Genomic DNA, 26,304 nt, shown 5'->3' on the forward strand with positions numbered 1-26,304 from the left:
TTGGTGGCTCAGTATATGAGAGCTCTTGGGGGTCCAGTCAGTTGAGACTGTTGGTCTTCCCATGGGGCCACCTTTCTCCCAGCTTCTTCCAGCCTTTTCCCAATTAAACCACAGTGGTCCCATTGGTTGGGTTTCTCAGCAGCCATCCATGATAGGCTTCTGTCTGCAAGCACACCACAGCATCACACAATATCAAGCACACACAATATCAAGGCCCTGATCCTTTTCTTGAGCTGTGTCCATCTTTATCTTAACCTAGATTTCATTATAAATTTGATAGAATCTAGAGTCACTTGGGAAGAGAGATACTCAACTGAAGGATTGTTTCCATCAGATCTCAGTGGCCATGACATGAGAGACTGTCTTGATGAATGACTGATGCAAGAGAGCCCAGTTCACCACATGTGACACAGTCTCTAAACAGGAATAAGAATGTAAGCTGACCATGAGCCACAAAATAAACGAGTAAGAAAAATTTCTCAATGGCTTGTGCTTCTTTTCCTAATCTCTTCCTTCTCTGCCCTTTCAAAGATGGAATGCATAAGTCAGTGCTAATATAAATCCTTTCCTCCCAAAAATAACTTTTGATCATTGTACTCACACAGAAACAGAAGGCAAATGAATTCTTGGGGAGGCTTATTCCCAATCTTTGCTGTTTACTTTTCCTTGAAGCAATTTTGAATGAAATTATTTTCCTAAATTCTTTCTTGTTGTGTTTCTAATTTCTATCAACAAGGCATCATTTCCTGACAAGAATATACGGATCTTTTTCCTGTTTGTTTACATTTAATTTCTGTCTCTTTATGATCTTGTCTACGTGCTTCAAGCCCAATATGAAGAAAGAGCTGAGAAAATGAAAAACACCCTTGTCTTGCTCCTGAGTGTAGTGAAATATTTCAGTTGTTAAACATGTATTTTATTGGTGACTGTAGGTTTGCTGTATTTAACATTCATTATTTTGTTTGAATTTGTTTATATGGTAGATTAAATTAATGGGTTTCCATCCCTGCATCCCTGGAATGAAGTCTACTTAATCATGGAGAACATTTGTTTACATGTGTTCTTGAATTTGATTTGCAAGTATTTTATTGAGTATTTTTGCATGGATATTCACAAGGGAAATTATTCTAATGGTCCTTTTTTTGTTGGGTCTTTGTGCAGCAACATAACTGTCACTTCATAGAAGGAATTGAGTAGTGTTTCTTCTCTTTCTACTTTGTGGAATAGTTTGAAAACTATTTGTACTTGGTCTTCTTTGAAGATGTGGTAAAATTCTGGACTAAAAGCATCTGGCCCTGGGCCTTTTTTAGTTGGGAGACTTTTAGTGACTGCTTCTATTTCCTTAGAGGTTATGGGATGTTTAGATGGTTTATCTGATCTTGATTTAACTTTGTTACATAGTATGTGTGTAGAAAATCATTCATTTCACCTAGAATTTCAGTTTTCTTGAGTATATTGTTTTGTAGTAGGATCTGATGACTTTTTGAATTTCTTCAGATTCTGTTGTTTTTGTCTCCTTTTTCAATTCTGATTTTGGTAATTTTGATACTGTTTCTGTATCCTCAGAATACAGAAGGCTATAGGTTTATTTCTCTTGTTGATCTTCTCAAAGAACCAGCTCTGCAGCCAACCATCCTAGAACTCTATGATCTCTTTGGACTTTCAATATGGTTAACAAGCAACACATGTATTTAATCTGATCTGTAGTCTCTCATAAACCTGAAGCAGGCTAAGCCAGAACTTGACCTTGCTGCCATTAAGAAGATTATCTAGGGTGGAGCCTTCCTCCCTAGATCACTCTATTGTTCTGCCAATATTGTTGCTGTTCCTCTTCAAGATACTGCTAACTTCGGAGAGGCCCCTGGAGCTATTCCAGAGACTACGCCCTATTCCTGCACATCATCACCTGCAGCTGGTTTCAGGCTCCAAGGATGAATTAGCGGGAATGGACTCCCCCCTACCCTCTTTTATTAAGCGTGTCCACCATTAAAAATTTGAACCTTCATCAGAACACTGTCTTGGTTCTCTCTTGTAGCCTAGTTTCCCTCTCTTTCAGAGCCGGCCTGCTATTCAGGTGTACCCATCCTTGTGAGCTACTGGACGGCTCACAACACTGATCCATCTAAGTGGCTAGTGAATGGGAAGAGAGATTGAGGAGTTGGCAATCCATCCTGGTGCAGCACCTTTGTCATAGTCTTGAACAGGAGCCTAGTCCATTCTTTCACAATTGGGATAGTAGCTCTGATGATTCAACAAGAGGTCATGAAGATTGAAATGCATCCAGGACTTTATAGGTGCCTTCTGTGAAGCTCAAAATCAGGTTATTTTCTATGTAGCACTTTTCCATAAAGTTGAGAGACAGGAGATATCCCTCAGAAGGTCCACCACCTTTAGAGAAGAAGAAAGCAGAAGCAGTTTGGTCTTCTGTGATTGTCCTAACCTTGAGGCTTCCACTTAAGTGAGGGAATCTGAATTATCTCCCAACCCTTTAACCTCATGAATCAAAGCTACAGCTTCTTTAAAATCCTTTATTAGCCTGTACCAGATGCTTCCTTTTCAATCCTCTAGGCATGCTTTTCCCAAACTACAGTTTCTACAGTGTGTGATATAAATCTTTTTTTCACACATCATTTTGTCTAACCTCACTGGGAATAGGAATTTTAGATTCAACCAATGAGCTCTATTTTCAATATGTAATCCTTTGTGCTTGACAAACTATAAATCACTTTCTGCTTCTTACATTTTGTATATATTTCAGAATAGATTCAACAAAATTCCTTTCTAGTAATCCATAAATCACTTTAGTGAAATACTATATTTTGTGTGAATATATTAGAATCAAATTATTCTTATTTGCAACAAAATATTTGACAAGGATATTCCTGCAACAGATTCAAGCTATCATGATGCTCTCTGTCAATGAAGCTAACTAACCATGGGACCTCTGGACCTGGAACTAAAGTAAATCTTTCTCTTCTTAAGTGGACCCTATCATATATTTGCCACATAGTAAAAGAATGTGATACAAGTCAGGATTAGAGGTGCACACTGTTAATCCCAGCACTCAGGAATCGGAACCACGCTAGTCTGTGGCCAGTCTGATCTACATAAGTGAGCCCAGGATACCCACAACTTTTTAGATAGACCCTGCCTCAAAATAACAACAGCAAAATCCCCAAAACAACAAATGAATATAATATACACCACAATCATTTAAAGTGTAATTGATTTATCTATTTATTTGTGCCTACAAGGACAGTATGATATATGTTATCTTAACCAAATGGCTATACAGTAAAGGATTGTCCCCAGGGCCTGGCGATACTGGAACATGTTAGAAGAGACTAATGGGAGAAACTCATATGTATGAAGCATACCCTTGGATGGGATAAGCTTCCTGCTTTTTCTTCTCTTTCATCCAGTAATTGTGGAGAGAACTATTTGCTCTGCATATTTTAAAATGTGCATTGCAAAACTGTAAGACAACAGTATATTTACAACAGTTGAAACCACAAACAAAAATCAATTTTTGATCTGAATAAATTAACCATTTTGGGTATTTAGTTACAATGATGTAAAGCAGATCATGTGGGTTCCATCAATGACTGTTATGAATACTGCTACTGTGAGGATATTTTCATGTGTTGAACAATTTTTCCATTCCAAAAGTAAACCCTACCCATTCATATCACAAGTTTGGCTGCAATTCATAAGGTCACTATCATATGTAAACATGATCCAAATTTATTAAACATTTTGTCTACAGTTGCTTTACTAATTACATTCATTCATTGAAAATTTTGGATTCACCTATATTTCTAGTTATTAAAGTGACTTCATATTAAATGTTTAACCGTTACATTGATATGGTATGATTTCAATTAGAGATATATGAAAAGAGAACTGTTTTCATCCTTTTACCCTGTGATTAAACTGACAATTATTTAATTTTTTTATTTTTATATCTTTGGCAAACTGGTACCTGTTAACATTGTTTTTAAAAGGCATATGAAATTTGTTTAAATATGCCATTTGTCTTTATTTCACACAGCACATTCTATCAAACTTACTGATTTTGAACAAGATTAACTGTAGTTTAATTACAAGAATAAAGGGATTTTTAAATGATTGTTTGACCCTGAATTAATTGAAGGGAAAAATGTGAACTATAGAATACTCAAAAAAATGTGGGGAGCCGCCCTCACATTTGCCATTACAAGATGGCACTGACAGCTGTGTTCTAAGTGGTAAACATAATCTGCACACGTGCAGGGGCAGTTTTCCCGCCACGTGTTCTGCCTTTCTCGTGATGACAACTGGGCCGAGGGGCTGCAGCCAATTAGGGAGTGACACGTCCTAGGCGGAGGATAATTCTCCTTAAAAGGGACGGGGTTTCGCCATTCTTTTTCTTGTTCTTGCTCTTGCTCTTGCTCCTGAAGATATAAGCAATAAAGCTTTTGCCGCAGAAGATTCCGGTTTGTTGCGTCTTTCCTGGCCGGTCGCGAACGCGGGTAAGAAAAAAATATATCTACGAACTGTGTTTTATGCTTTCTGTTATACCATTTGTTTGTTTTCTTGTTTTTGATTTTTGGGTTTGTTTTGGTTTTCGTTTTTTGTGTGTTTTTGTTAATGAAACCAATGCTCATAGCTCCCTTTGAAAGTCATGTTATGGCAAACAATCTAGGCATAAGTTATTCATTTTGTAGATAAATTTTTCTTTAAAATTAATAGTTAAATGAGAGAATACATTAATTTTAATATTAAACCACAGCCTCTTGATAGTACATTTTCATATGATTTATTCACATCGAGATTAAAGTTCTACTTCTCATTTATATTCCAAATGAATTTTAAGGGGATGTTTTTCATGTTCATATGAAATATCTTGTCAAATCTTTCACTTTGATCCACAGTCAAATAATGTTTCCAGTCTCCAACGATACCTAATAGGAGAAGCACAGGACAGTCTCTACATAAACAGTACTCTACTGTCTTTAACTCACATTGCATATCACTGAGTCCTTAGTAGGGATCAGATGGATACCTCTCCTTTTATCACTGATCAGTAAACTAAACTTCACTTTAGGAGCATAGTAGATATATATCACTAGTTACTACTACCTAACCATACCAATTTTTAGAAAAAAAAAAAACTTCATTAAATGTTAAAATACATTAAAACTTTAAAGCTATATTTTGACATCTAACAATTCTTAAATTAAAAAAATACTTGTATTTCAAAGCAACCTCATGAGATACATGTGAGACTTTTCCAAACACACACACACAAAAAATGAATTTTCACGGTTTCAGCAAGTAAAATCAAAGTGACACAGTGTGTCAGAAGAGCCAATGTCATAATTCTACTGGACATGAATTTTAAATAGCCAGTTGGTAATGGCACATGCCTTTAATCACAGCATGTGGAAGGCAGAAACAGGCAGATTTTTGTGAGGTCAAGGCCAACATGGTCTGCAGAGTGAGTTTCGGGACATACAGGGCTACACAGAGAAAGCCTATCTTGAAAAGAAAACCAAAGCAAATCAAATAAAAACAAAACAAAACAGAATTTGGAAGGATCACTATATCTTTTAAAGGCAAATAATCATTTGGGATCTACAGCTGTCCGAGATGAAAACATTAAATTATTGCTTGCATTTGGGACAGATGGCGAGCTATTCTGGGTAAGACATTTGGTCTTATTGAGAATGAGATGTGAGAGTTGACATTAAGTGGTAGAACAGACAAAGAAGAAGAGTTCCTAAAAAATATAAAGAATCCAGAAATAATAAAATATAGCCCAGTGCCCATAATAATGATGTTTGAAGAGCATTATAAGAAATTTTCTTTCTTATCCACACCTCCTGGCTTATAATGAGATTATAAGAATGTATAATGCCTTTGATAAAATTCAATTCATGCCACATAAATGTACTAAGACATCGTTCAAATTTTATAATAAAATATCTCAAACATGGAGAAACACATTAAATCTCATCTTCAAATTACAAATATTGGGAGGGGTTTGTTGCAGAGACAAGAAGAATATGAATTCAAGCCTTGGTTACCTGGGTTATACTGTAGTTCTCTCTCTCTCTCTCTCTCTCTCTCTCTCTCTCTCTCTCTCTCTCTCAGACACACACACACATATACAATCATGCATGCATACACACATATGCATGCTTGCACACTCATGTCACCACCACTAACACCAGCAACAACAGAAACAAACCAGATCAAAGCAAAATAACAGAACAACAGCACAAGATAAATTATAATCTTCACTTCTAACACATCTCTTGACTAGAATAAAACTGCTGATACACTTTAAAAAGTTGATTTGTGTGGGCCAAAATGAAGGAAAGTCATATTTATGTAGTAAGTGAAATTGACAGATTTTGCACTAAAACACTACTAGAAACTTAGGCCCTCTGTTAGCTAAAATATTTGATTCTTCCAAATATTATCAGCTTGAGAAATATTTTGGAAACGCAGATTATTACTACTGCATATAAACACTTGAGGGAACACACAACATTTTTTGCTACTACAGACCACTGAATATCACCTTTGCGAAGGAAAGCTCCCGTATTATTTCTTGTTCCGAGTTCATCTTTTATAATGTGTTCATTGTTTGCTCGTGGGTCAGCTTTCATTTTCTCAAAGGTAGCTTGTCTCACAACAGCATCCATATCTTCTTCACTCAGTTCTTTCTCCAGAAAACTGCAGATTTTAAGCACTGAGCTTCTGAGGTCCTGAAACAGTCATCGGCTGAGAAATTAGTGACCTTATGAGTTACAGCCAAACTTGTGATATGAATGGGTAGGGTTGACTTTTGGAATGGAAAGATTGTTCAACACATGAAAATAGCACAGAAACGGTGAAGCAAAATACTGAAATCATTATTTAAGGTCAATGATAAAGAATAGGCCTTTAATAAAACACAATGTTTTGAGACTTTGTATTCTAAGCTAGCTTGGAACTTAGTACGCTCGGCTGTTTTCAAAGTTAGATGGTGTTCCTGTTTAGTGTTCCATGTATGGGGCAACTACAATATCTCAACATCTTTCTGTAAAATAAAAACTGCAAAGTAATGGAAGAAGGAAAGTACCTCAACACAAAACACTGTGTATTAAGTACTTGTAGCTAAAAGCCACATGGTTGAGGAGAATGTGGTCATTTTCACCTGAGGTCTGGAATAGGCCATATCTCACCCTTTCTATTTAGCACATTACTGGTAAATAATAGGCAGATCATTTGGCCAATGAATAGATACATAGGATCTGCATTAGAGACAAAGAAGTACAACTTTCTCCTTAAAGCAGAGAGAATGGTCTCATAAGTATAAAACTAGCAAAAGCACATACACAGAAAACTACTAGAGCAAAAAGTTAACAAAGTTTTCAGATATTGAATAAAAAAATCAATACACAAATATTAGTTTAAATTCTAAATAATAGCAGTTGGTTATCTGAAACAAAATAAGAAAAAAATACATGAACTTTGTAATTGTAGCATTAAGAAATAATAAAAGAAAGTAAATATTGAAACTAATAAAAAACCTACGATTTAAGTTTGATAAATTGACAAAGGTGAGTAGCAGATCTATTGATACAAACAAAACTTTGATGGAAGAAAAAAAAAATACACAGAACACTATTTTTTATGCATGGATTGGGCAGTCATTTTAAATATGCTATGCACAGTGATCCACAAATTCAGTGCAGTCTTTATTAAAGATTCAAGGAGCTTTTTACTTTTGAGAAAAAAAGGGAAAGAAAAGAAAATCTTTCAAAGATGAATATGAAAGCTCAAAGAATCTGAACAGCTAGTCTTGCAATAGAAGATTAAATTTGCAGGAGTCATATTTTCAGATTTCAAAATCACTTTGTTACATTTTACATATATTGATTATTTATGCATTTATGCATAGTATTTGTTTATTTTTGTATCACACATTCTCTCAGAGGACAACTTGTAGGTGCTGAGTCTCTCCTTCCACTGTGTGTCTTGACGATTGAATGTAAATCATCAAGATAGGCAGCAAACCCCTTAAGTCACTAAATGATCATCTCTACACAGAAAAATCAGCTCAGTTTTATGGTACTCTTAACAATGTGGTAATAACTTCAACGATGTAATAGAACAGAATAGAATTCCCAAGAATCATCTCTTACTTATAGTGGCAAATGATTTTCGATATGACTGCTAAGGACATTAAATGGAAAGACCAATTATCTGGCACAGGGATGGGTTTGCAGATGGGTACGAGAGGATTTGGACCCTGGTAAACTGGCTTATGCTGTAGATTTCTGTTTGTACTTTGATGCTAATTCTGCTCCCTCAAAAAGGGTGCCCCGATTATGTGTAGATCATTTATTCATGTTATTTCAGGTGAAACCTCTCCCCTTGTTAGCTGGTCAAATGAAGACTACAGCCTGTGATTGACTAGTGGAAGGAAAAAGTGGAGCTGGGAGTTTTTGAGAGGGAGAGAGAGGAAGGTGAAGGGGAGATCAGGTGATGAGGGAGAGAAAGGAGGTCAAAAAAAGAAGAGGTTGTAGGAAGATGGAGCCGTAGCATATGGTCTGGAGGAACCACAAGTAGCAAGGGATTTCGTAGCTGAGGAAAAGAGTAGTGTAGTAGTTTATCTGCCCAATCTAGGACTGCAGTTTATACATAATATAACTGAGTCGTGTGTTCTTTGCAGGCTTATTGGGGTTAGAGATTTACTGTAACAGTTTGGAGCCCATCATATTAATTAGAACCCAACTAACCTGAGATAAAAGTTCAATGCCACTCCTCCACCCACAAATAAGTGGCTGGGGCAGTGATCTAGGCTTCAGCAGTGTGTAGATTGAAAGCTGACTGGGTCTGAGGAGCTTACAAAGAACTGCAGAGAGGCTCATTCATTCCTCAAGCCCCAGAAAGACAGATATGGCTGGTGGCAGCATCCCAGCCTAGAGCTGATATTGGGCATCACTGTGTAGGACTCTAAGGGAAGGTCTGGGAACCCAGGAGCACAACTGTCTATGAGGTAGATTTTGGGCAAATACAGTGAACTGATCAGAGCATCTATGCCTGAGAGAGAGCCACCCCTTCCCCCATATTCAATGTGTGTACAGAGGAAATGCACCAGGCTTTCCCAGCTACTTGTGCTTCTGTTGCATCAGCACATAAGCATATACTGCCACCTGCAACCCAAACAAATGACAGAAAGCCAGCTAAGTGGCACTCACTTCTTTCTACAGAAAGCCCCTCCCTGTAAACAAAGGAATTGGAGAAGACTACATGGTTCTGAATCAAGCAGTAGATGGACTTTAGGGGATGATATTTTGAACTGTTCAACAGGGATGAATTTAAAGGAAACACACATTCTGTTATTTACTGGTGCTTCAATAGTTATTCTCTTGATTTGCTATGTCTTCTCAAAAGACAGGGCCCTAGGCAAAAAAAAAAACAAAAAAACAAAAAAACAAAAAAAAAAAATTACATACCTTAGAAAAGAGATTAGAGGAAGCACTAGAACTAAAGGTTCAGGATTTTATAGGTCAAAATATGCTAAGTCTAGAGGATAATTTACTAAAGCTAGTAAATAAAAATAAGGCAGAGGCAAGACTTACAAAAGAGAAAGAGGGAGGGAGGGAGGGAGGGAGGGAGAGAGAGAGAGAGAGAGAGAGAGAGAGAGAGAGAGAGAGAGAGCATTTACTTGTGGCCAACTTAAAAAACATCCTACAGATTTATCTGGGAAATATGCTGCAATAATCTTTTTAAAAACAGAAAGAACTTGTCCTGCATGGTCAGTTCTGGGTTGTGGCTCTAATTGTTCACACTTTACAGTAGGTTCATGTTCGTTGGTAACTTTTATTAAGAACTGAGCATGGAAGACTATGAGAAAATGGATCATCATGCCAGCTATAGTATCCCTGAGGCTATAGCCAATGGAAACGATACTGCCATTTAAAGCCTTATTGTTATCTAGTGCTAATGATCTGTATTTAAAACCACAAGACAAGGACTCAGCCTATAGTCCTTCAATAGACTGAAGAGTAAAGAATTTATGATACATGTCATATACTATACTTATGAAATAAATTATTACTCATACATAACAATGATATGAAATTCTGTCATATGCATGAATGTATGAAGCTAAGGGCTAAGTTAAATAAGCCAGAACAAATGCCATGTGTGATCTCATATTTTGAAAATTACAGTAGAATTGTGATTAATAATGCTTTAGATTAACAGTGATTGGGAAAGGTTTTACGGGAAGAACAGATGACAATTCAAGAAGAGTGGATAGATGAGTATTCTGTTCAATACGTACTCTATTCATATGCAGGAACACCACACTAGACACCATGAGTATATGTAATTATCCTGAAATAATCAAGTATTTATTGATGAAAACCATTGCTGCTGTGAAAGTTTGAGAATGGTTTTACACATGTGGTTGTAAAAGAAGGGACCAGGAAAGATTACTGAAAAGAGAAAAGAGAGTACTGGGGAAGTCCAGTCAATGACACAAAGGCAGGACAGTAGGAATCTTCTCCAGCAAAAAAACCCAAGGAAAAGTTATATATGGAGATACCAGGGAGAGTGAGCTTTCAAACAAGAGGAAAACAATGTAAAAAAAATCATCTAAAACTGACCCTCAAGAGACTTGAGGACCTAGGCAGTAGAAATGCCTGGCAGTGTGTGGAGTGGGACATCCTCTTGGAGACAGGGGGAAGGGGGAATGGGATGAGGAACTGTTGGATAAGCAACTACAAGAGGGTTAATTACTATGTTGAAAAGGTAGGGAGAAAGTGGGCAGCCTTGTCTAGTCCCTGATTTTAGTAGGATTGCTTCCATCTTCTCTCCATTTACTTTGATGTTGGCTACTGGTTTGCTGTAGATTGCTTTTATCATGTTTAGGTATGGGCCTTGAATTCCTGATCTTTCCAAAGCTTTTATTATGAATGGGTGTTGGATCTTGTCAAATGCTTTTTCTGCATCTAACGAGATGATCATGTGGTTTTTGTCTTTGAGTTTGTATATATAATGGATTACATTGATGGATTTTCGTATATTAAACCATCCCTGCATCCCTGGAATAAAACCTACTTGGTCAGGATGGATGATTGCTTTAATGTGTTCTTGGATTCGGTTAGTGAGAATTTAATTGAGGATTTTTGCATCGATATTCATAAAAGAAATTGGTCTGAAGTTCTCTATCTTTGTTGGATCCTTCTGTGGTTTAGGTATCAGAGTAATAGTGGCTTCATAAAATGAGTTGTGTAGAGTACCTTCTACTTCTATTTTGTGAAATAGTTTGTGCAGAACTGGTAGATCTTCTTTGAAGGTCTGATAGAACTTTGCACTAAACCCGCCTGGTCCTGGGCTTTTTTTGGCTGGGAGACTATTAATAACTGCTTCTATTTCTTTAGGTGATATGGGACTGTTTAGATGGTCAACTTGATCCTGATTCAACTTTGGTACCTGGTATCTGTCCAGAAATTTGTCCATTTCGTCCAGGTTTTCCAGTTTTGTTGAGTATAGCCTTTTGTAGAAGGATCTGATGGTGCTTTGGATTTCTTCAGGATCTGTAGTTATGTCTCCCTTTTCATTTCTGATTTTGTTAATTAGGATTTTGTCCCTGTGCCCTCTAGTGAGTCTAGCTAAGGGTTTATCTATCTTGTTGATTTTCTCAAAGAACCAACTCCTCATTTGGTTAATTCTTTGAATAGTTCTTCTTGTTTCCACTTGGTTGATTTCACCCCTGAGTTTGATTATTTCCTGCCATCTACTCCTCTTGGGTGAATTTGCTTCCTTTTTTTCTAGAGCTTTTAGATGTGTTGCCAAGCTGCTAGTATGTACTCTCTCCCGTTTCTTCTTGGAGGCACTCAGAGCTATGAGTTTCCCTCTTAGAAATGCTTTCATTGTGTACCATAGGTTTGGGTATGTTGTGGCTTCATTTTCATTAAACTCTAAAAAGTCTTTAATTTCTTTCTTTATTCCTTCCTTGACCAAGGTATCATTGAGAAGAGTGTTGTTCAGTTTCCACGTGAATGTTGGCTTTCCATTATTTATGTTGTTATTGAAGATCAGTATTAGGTCATGGTGGTCTGATAGGATACATGGAAAATTTTCAATATTTTTGTATCTGTTGAGGCCTGTTTTGTGACCAATTATATGGTCAATTTTGGAGAAGGTCCCGTGAGGTGCTGAGAAGAAGGTATATCCTTTTGTTTTAGGATAAAATGTTCTGTAGATATCTGTCAGGTCCATTTGTTTCATAACTTTTGTTAGTTTCACTGTTTCCCTGTTTAGTTTCTGTTTCCACGATCTGTCCATTGATGAAAGTGGTGTGTTGAAGTCTCCCACTATTATTGTGTGAGGTGCAATGTGTGCTTTGAGCTTTACTAAAGTGTCTTTAATGAACGTGGCTGCCCTTGAATTTGGAGCGTAGATATTCAGAATTGAGAGTTCCTCTTGGAGGATTTTACCTTTGATGAGTATGAACTGTTCCTCCTTGTTTTTTTTTTTTTTTTTTTTTTTTTTTTTTTTTTGATAACTTTGGGTTGGAAGTCGATTTTATCCGATATTAGAATGGCTACTCCAGCTTGTTTCTTCAGACCATTTGCTTGGAAAATTGTTTTCCACCCTTTCACTTCGAGGTAGTGTCTGTCCTTTTCCCTGAGATGGGTTTCCTGTGAGCAGGAGAATGTTGGGTCCTGTTTGTGTAGCCAGTCTGTTAGTCTATGTCTTTTTATTGGGGAATTGAGTCCATTGATATTAAGAGATATTAAGGAAAAGTAATTGTTGCTTCCTTTTATTTTTGTTGTTAGATATGGCATTCTGTTCTTGTGACTGTCTTCTTTTTGGTTTGTTGAGGGATTACTTTCTTGCTTGTTCTATTAGCCAGAGCAATTCAACAACAAAAGGAGATCAAGGGGATTCAAATTGGAAAAGAGGAAGTAAAAATATCACTTTTTGCAGATGATATGATAGTATATATAAGTGACCATAAAAATTCCACCAAAGAAATTCTAAACCTGATAAACAGCTTCGGTGAAGGAGCTGGATATAAAATAAACTCAAACAAGTCAATGGCCTTTCTCTACACAAAGAATAAACAGGCTGAGAAAGAAATTAGGGAAACAACACCCTTCTCAATAGTCACAAATAATATAAAATATCTTGGCGTGACTCTAACTAAGGAAGTGAAAGATCTGTATGATAAAAACTTAAAGTCTCTGAAGAAAGAAATTAAAGAAGATCTCAGAAGATGGAAAGATCCCCCATGCTCATGGATTGGCAGGATCAACATTGTAAAAATGGCTATCTTGCCAAAAGCAATCTACAGATTCAATGCAATCCCCATCAAAATTCCAACTCAATTCTTCAACGAATTAGAAGGAGCAATTTGCAAATTCATCTGGAATAACAAAAAACCTAGGATAGCAAAAACTCTTCTCAAGGATAAAAGAACCTCTGGTGGAATCACCATGCCTGACCTAAAGCTTTACTAACGAGCAATTATGATAAAAACTGCATGGTACTGGTATAGAGACAGACAAGTAGACCAATGGAATAGAATTGAAGACCCAGAAATTAACCCACACACCTATGGTCACTTGATCTTCGACAAGGGAGCTAAAACCATCCAGTGGAAGAAAGACAGCATTTTCAACAATTGGTGCTGGCACAACTGGTTGTTATCATGTAGAAGAATGTGAATCGATCCATACTTATCTCCTTGTACTAAGGTCAAATCTAAGTGGATCAAGGAACTTCACATAAAACCAGAGACACTGAAACTTATAGAGGAGAAAGTGGGGAAAAGCCTTGAAGATATGGGCACAGGGGAAAAATTCCTGAACAGAAGAGCAATGGCTTGTGCTGTAAGATCGAGAATTGCCAAATGGGACCTAATGAAACTGCAAAGTTTCTGCAAGGCAAAAGACACCGTCTATAAGACAAAAAGACCACCAACAGATTGGGAAAGGATCTTTACCTATCCTAAATCAGATAGGGGACTAATATCCAACATATATAAAGAACTCAAGAAGGTGGACTTCAGAAAATCAAATAACCACATTAAAAAATGGGGCTCAGAACTGAACAAAGAATTCTCACCTGAGGAATACCGAATGGCAGAGAAGCACCTGAAAAAATGTTCAACATCCTTAATCATCAGGGAAATGCAAATCAAAACAACCCTGAGATTCCACCTCACACCAGTCAGAATGGCTTTGATGAAAAATTCAGGTGACAGCAGATGCTGGCGTGGATGTGGAGAAAGAGGAACACTCCTCCATTGTTGGTGGGATTGCAGGCTTGTACAACCACTCTGGAAATCAGTCTGGCGGTTCCTCAGAAAATTGGACATAGTACTACCGGAGGATCCAGCAATACCTCTCCTGGGCATATATCCAGAAGATGCCCCAACTGGTAAGAAGGACACATGCTCCACTATGTTCATAGCAGCCTTATTTATAATAGCCAGAAGCTGGAAAGGACCCAGATGCCCCTCAACAGAGGAATGGATACAGAAAATGTGGTACATCTACACAATGGAGTACTACTCAGCTATTAAAAAGAATGAATTTATGAAATTCCTAGGCAAATGGATGGACCTGGAGGGCATCATCCTGAGTGAGGTAACACATTCACAAAGGAACTCACACAATATGTACTCACTGATAAGTGGATATTAGCCCAAAACCTAGGATACCCAAGATATAAGATACAATTTCCTAAACACATGAAACTCAAGAAAAATGAAGACTGAAGTGTGGACACTATGCCCCTCCTTAGAAGTGGGAACAAAACACCCATGGAAGGAGTTACAGAGACAAAGTTTGGAGCTGAGATGAAAGGATGGACCATGTAGAGACTGCCATATCCAGGGATCCACCCCATAATCAGCATCCAAACGCTGACACCATTGCATACACTAGCAAGATTTTATCAAAAGGACCCAGATGTAGCTGTCTCTTGTGAGACTATGCCGGGGCCTAGCAAACACAGAAGTGGATGCTCACAGTCAGCTAATGGATGGATCACAGGGCTCCCAATGGAGGAGCTAGAGAAAGTACCCAAGGAGCTAAAGGGATCTGCAACCCTATAGGTGGAACAACATTATGAACTAACCAGTACCCTGGAGCTCTTGACTCTAGCTGCATATGTATCAAAAGATGGCCTAGTCGGCCATCACTGGAAAGAGAGGCCCATTGGACTTGCAAACTTTATATGCCCCAGTACAGGGGAATGCCAGGGCCAAAAAGGGGGAGTGTTTGAGTAGGGGAGTGGGGGTGGGTGGGTATGGGGAACTTTTGGTATAGCATTGGAATTGTAAATGAGCTAAATACCTAATAAAAAATGGAAAAAAAAAAGAATTTTCCAAAGAGCACACCTTTAATGATGATCTGGTATGTGTCGTTGAACTATTTTTTAGAAACAGAAATAAAGAAATAACGAAGTTTAGTTTGTATGCTCTGAAAATTTAAAAAAAAAAAAAGAGGGTTAATTACTGCATTTAAAAAAAAAGAGTAATTAAAAACTACAATTTTCTCATCTTACCTTCTTCATGTCTTCAAAGCTCATGAACATTATATTGAAATCATGTCTGTGTTCATACCAGCCTCTTATGTGGTCAAACCAAAGGCTTCCTACCACTGCAATGAAAGGTAATGAGTAAGAATGGTGAGCTGTGTGTGCCTGTAGGAAACAACAAACTTGACCCTTTTTTCTGTGAATGTTCAGAAATAAAACAGAGTTGTTGCAGTGGACATCTGTATCACTATTTAAAATGTTTAGTGTTTTGGGGAACAATTAGCTGACATTTGTCAAAATCCCCTATATAAAGTAACCAAAAGTAGGAAGGAAGCAATACCCAAGAGCCCAAGGCTGAAGATGGCTTTACTAATACAAAATCCAAATAACATATGTCTATACTTATGTTTCATTTTCCTCCATGTTTCTATTTCTCCTCTTGTTTGATAAGATATCTGAGCAACAATGTTCACTGTGTATGGTGGCACAAAATATGACTATCATCTTACAAATGATTGGGACACTGGCTCCACACTCAATGAACCTCTTGCATTAATTATTCCTCCTAAGTAGTGGAATGAACAATTCTGCAATTGAATTTAAATCCTTACACAGGCCCATGAAAAACACACACTCGTCCTCAAAATTCACTGGGCCAGAATGGTTTACTCTATGGTTGTCTCTAGCTGGAAGTAATTTAAAGAATAGCTATAAACAAAATACTTCCTTTGTGACCTTGACAATCCAATGATCTACAAAGATAGAACAGTTATTCTATTGGAGGCAGATGGATTTGACATACAATTGTCACTCATGGTGAATTGTTTGGGGTTTGTTTTTTTTGTTTGTTCGTTTGTTTGTCATTATTGTTTTTATTTCTTCTTTTCATTTTCCTTTCTCAGAATTGAAACATGGATTTTCATTTCATTGGCATGTTCCATTTCTTTAAATTGTGTTCTGTAAGTTTGAAACTTTGACTAACTAGAAGATTTGGTGTAATTCATTTATATCCAGTTAAAAGGATGAATACTTACAGTTTCCATTTAGAAATCTTTGCATAAAATTTTCCAGAGTATCTGAAGCTTTGAGTACAACCATCAAATTTGAGAAATGAAAAAAGGAGATCAAAACATCTTTAGGATTTCTGTAGACATAAATAATCTGTAGAGACAATTATGGAATCATTTCTTTTAACAATCCTTGGTTAGGCTTATAAATTAAAAAAAAACAATTTACACTATTTGATTATTACAATAAGCATAATTATTTCTTCTAGTCTTTGAGCTGTGCAAAGGCAAGAGGTTATTTTGTCATTTTGGGATTACAACCAATATTCTAACAACCAGCTTTTCTCAATGGCATTTCATACATGTCCACAAATGTATCTAAGTTCTCAAGAAGTGATATTATTTGCAATTCATAATTGCCAAAAGTTAATTTACATTATATGATCAAAATATATTGTATTCCAATTTTGAAAAGAAAATTAATTTCTCATGTGATAGTAAATGTGCAACTAGGGCAATGTAGGAGATAATTTTTAAAAAAATCAGATGAATATACATTTTTCCTTCATAACTTTCAAAAATAACATATGTAGACTAAACATATAAGTAGTATAAAATCTCACACACAAAATGATAATCTTGTCTGTCTGCAATCATAGAATCTGAGAGATTAGGACAGGAGGAGAAGCTCATGCCAGCCTTGGCTACACAGAAAGACTATCACCAGAAAAAAAGGTGGTGAGGAAGGAAAAAAATAAAAAAGAAATACAAAACCGAAAAAACATATATCTACCCCTAAAGCAAGGAAATATATATTAAATATGAATTTATTTAAAGGCAATCAGTTTGATAACACTAAAATTAAAAATGTTTCTCTTAGATTTTCTTATGTTGGGAGTAGGTTAGTACCTATGAGAGGGCCTTCTGTTCTCAGAAAAGAAGGGAGGAGAGGGCTAAGGAAAGTGTGAGTGGGGGGGGCTGCAGTTTGGATGTAAAGTGAATAAATAGATGAATTAAGAAACAAAAAGAATGTTGCTAATCAAAACATATATGAAAAAGCAATGTGGATGAGCTGAAATAGATTAAATTCTAGAAGTAATGCAAAGAAAACTGATTAAAAAAATGTAATAAAATGTTGGTCTAATGACAGAGCCTTTTCACAGAATGAAAAACAATTATGGCCAATAAATATCAAACATGATTATTCTAATTATGAGTATGCAAATAAAGGTCTACTTGAGACACATTTTATTAGATGCCATGTTGATAAACATTTAAAATTCTGATAAAAACTCTTTCAAACATTAAATTGAGATAATGATAAATCTACTTTCTTCAGAGGAAGAAGCTGAGTACTCTGGTACTTGTGGTTATTGATAGCAGTTGTGTTATAACAGCAGAATACTGAAATAAGCTAATTATACAGTACTTAGAAAAGTCAGTTTTTTGAGTACAGCAAGTGGCTAAGTTCTGTGACATACTTTGGCTTTTTTGTCCTTGAGACCTTTTGGTACTAAGTAATATGGAATGTGGGAAGTGAAGATTCGAGGGGATGGCATTTTGGCATAGTCTAATTTGTGAATATTGTACTCAAAGGATGGTATTCTATCTATTGTTGCGATGTTTTCAGTTCCATTCCGGTGACTCTCAAAACAAATTAAGCAGAGGATCTGTTGAGTCCAGGTGGTACCTGTTAAAATAGAGAATAATGCTATTTTCAATCCTGAAGTAGGTTTTAATAATGAATATTAATAGTAATGCCATCTATCTTGAATATAATTTGGTTCTTTGTCCTTCTTTGCACTTTAAGCATGCTTCAATATGCCCAGTGTTATTCCCTGTTGTCTGAATTTATACCCAAGTACTTAAGGCTGAAATCAATGACTCTTCATTCCATTTTCTTGTGAATGGAGGTAGTGTTTTAGGAGTGATGATTCAGCTTATTCTTGTAGTGTCTGTGTATTCCATTCTTCATGGGGAGTACTTGTGGTAATGTTCAACTGCTATTTGTATAACATTTGCTGATGTTTACCAGCAAAGTGCATCATCACTACACATGAATAGAGCGTGATCAGATCAGATCATGCCAGGATGAGTGGTGCTTCCCTCTTACTACATCTTTTTTTTCTTTGTCATTTTTAAATATTTGAGCCTTCTACAATATTTTTCTTGATTTTCATAAAAGATATATCAGGTTACTTAATGCCACTTTATTGTTGTTCATGAGACATTTCATTTCTTTCTCTTTTTTTGTTTTTGTTTTTGTGTGTAGCCCTGGCTGTCCTGGAACTCACTCTGTAGACTAGGCTGGCCTTGAACTCAGAAATCCGCCTGCTTCTGCCGCCCGAGTGAGTGCTGGGATTAAAGGCGTGCGCCACCACGCCCGGCAACATTTCATTTCTTAAGTTACTTCGTTAGTTGTTTGCCTATAGTAAAACTATTAGAATCAAAAATTTCCAGTTTCCACTCCTTCACTTTCTTTGCATGCTCAAGCACTTCTCTGGCTTATTCCAAGCAACAGATCAGAATACAGATGTTGAAAGAGGACACTAAAGATTTCAGTGTTCTTACTGATATTTGGTTTCTTAATCATTAGAGTCAAGTCACACAGTGAAAAGATAGTGTTAAGGTTATTATTTATTATGTATAATTTATTCATAATATAAATTTAGTTATTTTAAACAAAATTTATTTACAGTATTTAATCTATTTCATTAAGTTTATTTTATTAAATAAAATATATATAAGTAATACATTTATTATTCATTATAAATTTATAATTTATTATGATGTAGTTATCATTTTTCATGGTTATTTGAAATAATTCACTGGGTTCATAATAAAATTATTTATTTGTTTATTTATTTATTCATTATTTACTCATTACTTATTAATGACTATCCAAGATAATTCAGTGGTGGCAGTGTTGACTTGATTGTAATTTATGCCATCCGTCTCCAGAGCTTGTTACAATGAATGTGTCTTATATCCTGGGTTGCAAAATATGAACACACTTATTGTTCATCTCAATCTTACCAAGAACCTAGGAATCCTCCCCGCTCAAGATTTTTTTCTTTCTTTCTTTCTTTCTTTCTTTCTTTCTTTCTTTCTTTCTTTCTTTTTCCTTTCTTTCTTTCTTTCTTTTTTTCTTTTGTTCCTTCCTTCTTTCTTTCTTTCTTTCTTTCTTTTTCTTTCTTTTTTTTTTTTTGAGAATTTGAAGTGAATTAGAGTTCTCTCAGAAATCTTGTCAACAAAATTAAATGTATTGGAAATTGAATCATTGTTTGAGGAAAAAATGCCTCTAAATAATAAAGCATGTATCTCTTGCAGAAAAAGGTTTTGGACTATTTCAGTCTTGTTCAACAGGCTAAGGCATTCATCATTTACAAATTAGTTGCTATTGCCTACAAACTTCTTTTCCCTGTATTTTTCCACAAGAAATTAAAATATAAGCATAGAAATATATGATATGGAGTCTTAAATTTTATTTAATCTCTTTGACCATAACTTATTCTAAAATTTAGAGTGCAGTGGCAGCTGATATTGGTTTTCTTATGTGATTTGGAGTTAGCATAGAGATGAATCCTTGTGCATGTGTGTGAGGAGTTATCTCTATTAGGTTCATCCACTTGGGCTTCCTGACTGAAGATAGAAGGTTTGACAAGCTTCTGCCAGTGTGATATCCTTGACTTGATGAGGTCTTTCATTTTTAAATGAGGAAAGAAACTAATACAGTTTAATTGACATCACCATGTGGAAACTATATATGGACTTATCCAACCAACACAAAAGACCAGCATAATATGTTCTAATATGACACTTACCAGACTTTGGGTATGTGACTATAAAGATGTCATCATCCCGAATTTCATAATCTTCCATATTTTTCACTATATCCATACTAACTAACGCTCTGAGAAAATTATAGCCTTTGAATTTAAAAATATCTTCATCTTTATTGTCCATAATTAGTCACCTAGAAATAAAAATATAAAATTTTCTTTACAATCTTAGTAGTTTACAATAGTAAATAATAATTACTGAGTGGCCTACATGGGACAAGCACCACTGAAATGTCTCTCATGTATTACTACTTACTGTAATAAATATATTACAGTATATTTTATTTTATATACCACTGTTCAAAATTATATTACCTTTATTAACATTTTCATACAATGTTTGTGGCCATAGAAGAATGATGTCACTAAAGAGCATAAGTTTTATTCAGGTAAGATTTATTTTTTTAATTAGAAATGGTCTTTCAGATACCAAGTTTAGAAGAAACACCCAGAGATAGAAGGTGATTTGTACTGTAGGAAAAGAAGAATTGAATCATATTTCTTACAGATTTTCTTATTTTTATAACAAAAGTATAAGGAATAAAAGTATAATATACAAAAAAACTCCTTCATCATAAACCTGAATGCCATGCCAAATTTTTATTGTCTTTTTAAGTTAACCATCTGAACAACGTTGAATAACTTGGCTGTATCCTCTGTACCCTAGATTCTGCATCTGTATGTTTAGAGTAAGGATCACTTTTTCTCATATCTAATAATAGAAAAATATTTCTACTTTGATGCTGTCTTTATTTTCTCATATCTCATAAAGTGTCAGTAGAAACATAGTAACATAATACTATTATGAATTTAAATAAATTTGTACACATAAGAATGATGTCACTAAGGCTGGGCGTGGTGACACACGTCTTTAATCCCAGCACTCGGGAGGCAAGGGCAGGCGGATTTCTGAGTTCGAGGCCAGCCTGGTCTACAAAGTGAGTTCCAGGACAGCCAGAGCTATACAGAGAAACCCTGTCTCAAAAAACCAAAAAAAAAAAAAAAAGATGTCACTAAAGACCATAAGTTTTATTCAGGTAAGATTTATTTTTTAAAGAAATCGAGGAATAGTTGGCTATTATTGAGATAATGTACTTATCATCCCCAGAATCCCAGCTCTCTAGTTCTGTCCCTATAAGCTACTACATGTTTGATCTTAAATTCTTTTATTACTGAGACAAAGACTCCCTAGAGGGGACTCTGATTTCCCCAGTAACATGTGTGACTCTGGTGGAATCCCAAAATCTTTTGGTAAAACATGAATACAAGTATCTGTTTAATAAGATATAGATTCTCTGGGGCATATGTGTAAGAGGAGTAGAATTGGCTGATCCTGATTCCACAGTACCTTCCTCAGCTTACACTCCCACTAATAGTTAATAAAGTTTCCTCCTGTTCCTCATCCTCACCAGTGTTAGTTGTAATAAGGTAAAAGTAGAAAGAAGGAAAGAGGAAAGTGGAAGTGAACACAGAAGGGACTGCTGTTCTCTCCACAAAATAACACAGGAATTGCAGGAAGTAATCCATCTGTGATATAGGTCATGATTTGAAAATATAGTTTCTGTAGCAAAGAAGAAACAAGCAAACAATTAGAAGAAACTCCAAAACAAACTTCAGAATCTGTTCCAAGAGGCTCAGATTCAGTGAAGGATTACCACATTCCAGTTGAGTGCTACTGCTGGGAGTTAGAACCACAGCGCAAAAACCAAGAGAAAGCCTCAGAATATTTGTACCACACTTTAAATAACAGTATATTTTAAGGAGAGATAGAGAGCAGAGAGAGAGACAGAGATGCACAGAGAGACACACAGAGAGAGAGAGAGAGAGATACAGAGACAGGCAGACACAGAGACAAAGACAAATATGGAGAGACAGACACAGAGAAATGGAGACAGACAGAAAGAGAGAGGCACAGAGACAAGTTGTAGGTACTATTTATGGCATAGGATAAGGCAGTGCTAGGAAATGTTAACAGAGGATTGACAAAAAGTCATTTTAGGAAAAAGCTTGCTGAGTTGGAGGTTAGGCAGCCCTACAGGCAAAGATTTCTTTATTCATGGCTTATCCTGGGAGTCAGGGGTAAGAGCCTTGTGATTGTATTCTTATCATTTGACCTACAGAATAGTTTTATGTTGAAAAGAAAACCTTTGAGTCAGAATGTAGCAATGTTCTTTGGTATGAATATCTGGTCTGAGTCATAGTTAGTGGTAGACAATTTAGAGCCATGCAAGAGACATGTTGGAAACAGAAGACCTTAATAGTCAGTTTATGTTTAGATAACGTAGTACAGATACGGATATACCACGGGTCAAAATAGATAGTGCTGGACATCTAGGAGTTAATAAGTGAGTACAAACCAAATGACTCCGGGAACTTGTAAACAGCGATAAAAGCTGTGATACAATTACATGCAAAACTGACATGCATGTGTGATTCTGTGTAAATATGTTCTTAAGAAGCCTGAGCCTTCATCTTCTCCTTTCCTGATGACAGTCAACCTGTGCTCATCTGTAGTCCTGGGTGTATACCTCCAAAGGCTTGAGTGCCAGGAAGTATGTGCAATTTGTCCATGGCTACTTACATTCTCCTCTAAATCATGAAGGACCGTGACTGCCTTTCTCTCTGGGCATGAAGAATGGATCTTTAAGGAGCATGTGCACAACACATTGCTTATTACACAGTTTTAACTTAGTGTATCAACTTTGCTCTGTCTTGCTACTTCTCTCGTTGTTGGTGTTTTGGCTTTGTATGAATAGGTTTTCTTAAAGAACACAGTTTGGCCTGGGTGTGGGAGTAGGCTTTAGCATACTAACTATTACATCATATTTAGCATAATATTATATTATCTGGGTCACGAATGACTCAAAACACTTTACCAGAGACCTCCTTCGTCTGATAAATACTTTCTGCAAAGTGGCTGGATACAAAATTAACTTTAAAAAAATCATCCCTCCTTCATAAAAATGATAAATGGGCGGTGAATGAAATCAAGAAAACAGCGAATTTCTCAATAAAAACCATTAATACAAAATAACTAAGTTAATACTTAGAATTTATAAAGAACTAAAAAAAACTGACCAAATTTATAAAAACACTCTGCTTTTCTTCTCCAGCACTTCACACACAAACACACACACACACACACACACACACATACACACACCGTTTTATGTATCAGAAAAATCTAGGACCCATAAGTTATAGAAACCATAAATATATAATAGTTTCATTTCACTAGTATAGTTCTAAATTGCATGGAGATGAATGTGTTCAGTGTGAATGATATACTAATTTGTGAGTGATATTGTCTTTATGAATCCTGGTACAATATGCCAATTAACACAAAATGGCCTAACCAATAGCAAGTATAAGGAAAACTAGGATTAACAACCCATATTATATGTACTTATTTATCATAAGTATTAAATGTATTTATTTATCATAAAGCATATTAATAGGGACAGACTAGAAAGAAATGTAATCAATATAAAAAATGAACTGAAAATATGTTATATAATTGACTAAATTAGATAAGATTTAGGTATTAGTAATTACTTGTAAATTTTCAAATAACAATCTTAGAGAACAAAATATTTAAATATTAGCTAAACTTTTCTCTTAATTATTAGATTTTAATTGAAATTCAAAAATAAATAAAATAGTTAAGCTAATTCTCTAAATTTACTCTCCTTCAGAATCACACACACACACACATGTGTGTGTGTGTGAGAGAGAGAGAGAGAGGAGAGAGAGGAGAGAGAGAGAGAGAGAGAGAGAGAGAGAGAGAGAGAGAGAGAGAGAGAGAAGAACTTACATCTTTTTTAAAAGTCAGATTACATGTTTTCAAAACTCAGTTCAGAACTCTCTCTGTGTGTGTAGGACCTGCCAGTGAAATCTCTACTTAATGCTTAAATATATAGGAGAATGTCAGTGGTCCAAAATCATTAGAAGTATATATTTCAGCTGTGTATTACAAAGAAATATCTGTGTACATTAAGAAATTTAATGTGCCAAAATCCAAAAAGAATCTCATTCTGTCCGTGTTACACGCTACCTGACAAAGTTTCATTTCTTTTGAACCATCTAACTCACTTGATCAATACAAGTCAAAGTTTAGACGTCTGCAAAGAAGAAATAGAAAATCTTTTACCTTACAATCACCTGTGTGAAGCTTTTAGGAATTGGTAGTTGAGTAAAACTGAAAGACATGGCTTGGGTCTTACATCTTTAGTGATTATGTTTCTGGCTGGCTGAAGTCCAGGCAGCCTGACTAGTGACGATTAAGAACAGAATACTTGAGCTCAGTTCACAAATGTTGGCATGACATTTTGACACTGGCATCATAGATTTACCAACAATTTGCCCACATACTCCCTAAATGAGCTTTGTGATTTCTAAGAAATCTTGTTGCCTCTCAAAACACACTAAAAAGAAATAATCTTTATTTGTAATGTATTGTGAATGGTCACTCAAGTGTTTGTCTTTTACTATAAGCTGTTTCTCAGAAGGGAGAAAGATGGGTGAGAGAGATTAATACACATATTTTGAGGTTGGTATTGTAAGGTGGTCTATAGTCCCTTATTATCGTTCAACTGTCAAGAAAGGAGAAAGGCAGAAAATTCAAGAGAAAAGAAGAGGAGGCGAAACTGAAGCTTGAAAGATGCTAAAGATTTACCATTTGACTAGATGCAGTTGCAGCTCCGTTGTGGAAACAGAACCAAGTCTGGTACACTCCGAAGGACTGCTGAGGTACAAATAGCCTCTACAGAGTTTATTTTGGCCTATGAGTAATGTACTAGGGAAGACATTAGCAGTTTAGCCTAGATAGTTGGGTAATCATTAATCTTTGTAAAAAATCATACTATTATTTCAACTTCAAAGGAGTTTTATTTATGGATTAACTATAGAGACCTACAGGAAAAGATGGTAGCTATTTACTCAGTTACAAAAATGTATGAGCAAATAGTTTAGATGTATTTGAAAGTGACAGCTACAATGAGCATTGATGATGACTTACTTGGATAAAAAGTAATCCTGTGCTGGGCCTGGATTGTGGCTGCATTCCTCAAGATTTTAGCATCACTATCCTGTGTCCCTGTTTTGGTGTTCATCTAGCCTGTTTCTTCCATTTCAAACCCAGCATGCAGCAATAGAGAGATTAGTGGTTTTATAACTTCCCTGAGTAAATGTATTCATTTTCTAATGTTCAAAGTATCTTCTTAGCAAAGCTCTTCCAAATCCCATTTGTTTTCTTATTGGTAGAAACATGTCTTTTGTTTCCTACAATAATAGGGTCCTTTTCTTTTCTTTTCTTTTCTTTTTTCTTTTTGTTTTTTTTTTCTTTTTTGTTTTGGTTTTTGTTTTGTTTTGTTTTGTTTTGTTTTGTTTTGTTTTTGAGACAGGTTTTCTCTGTATAGCTCTGGCTGTCCTGGAACTCACTTTGTAGACCAGGATGGTCTTGAACTAAGAAATCTGCCTGCCCCTGCCTCCCAAGTGCTGGGATTAAAGGTGTGTGCCACCACCGATTGGCAATAGGGTCCTTTTCTAACTGTGTTCTACCATCTACTCTCATTTTTTAGTTCATTCTTCACTCTTTGGTTACACACATGAACTCCTCTTTGGTAATGATTAATCTTTGATTGCCACCAAAGACAGATCATTATTCCAGGTGTACAAATCTTTCCTGGTAATGGAAGAGGATAGTCTGAGAATAATTTAAACTTCTAAACATCAAGGCTGCCCCTGTGTGTTCAATGTAGCAAACTTAAGCAGTGCTTGCAAAATAATCCTTCTTGTGAAAGCAGTGAGTACAGAATGTTGAAATTAGTGTAATAGACTACTTACTCAAGGGAACAGCCTAGATAAACATTTATAACACAAGTTGTCACTAAGTTGAGTGTTTTCAGTGTCCTATG

General features: G+C 35.9%; 1 protein-coding gene across 2 annotated transcripts; it reads right to left on the minus strand.

The window, feature by feature from the left end:
- Window positions 1–4,821: 4,821 nt before the first annotated feature.
- Sult3a2 (sulfotransferase family 3A, member 2) lies at window positions 4,822–25,102 on the minus strand. 2 transcript variants are annotated; one of them, XM_006512694.1, is made up of 7 exons: window positions 25,065–25,102; window positions 20,372–20,523; window positions 18,029–18,237; window positions 16,575–16,701; window positions 15,568–15,662; window positions 6,569–6,755; window positions 4,822–4,943 (listed from the first exon to the last, which is right to left on the minus strand). In XM_006512694.1, exons 2-7 carry the CDS (start codon window positions 20,511–20,513, stop codon window positions 4,822–4,824), a joined length of 882 nt encoding a protein of 293 aa, XP_006512757.1. In that variant the 5' UTR covers window positions 20,514–20,523; window positions 25,065–25,102. The 2 variants fall into 2 exon arrangements, with proteins under 2 accessions (XP_006512757.1, NP_001094922.1); NM_001101452.1 differs by lacking the exon at window positions 25,065–25,102 and having other exon boundaries at window positions 20,372–20,513.
- Window positions 25,103–26,304: the final 1,202 nt, after the last annotated feature.

The sequence above is a fragment of the Mus musculus genome, chromosome 10 (genome assembly GCF_000001635.26).
Source record: "Mus musculus strain C57BL/6J chromosome 10, GRCm38.p6 C57BL/6J".
NCBI classification, from domain to species: domain Eukaryota; kingdom Metazoa; phylum Chordata; class Mammalia; order Rodentia; family Muridae; genus Mus; species Mus musculus.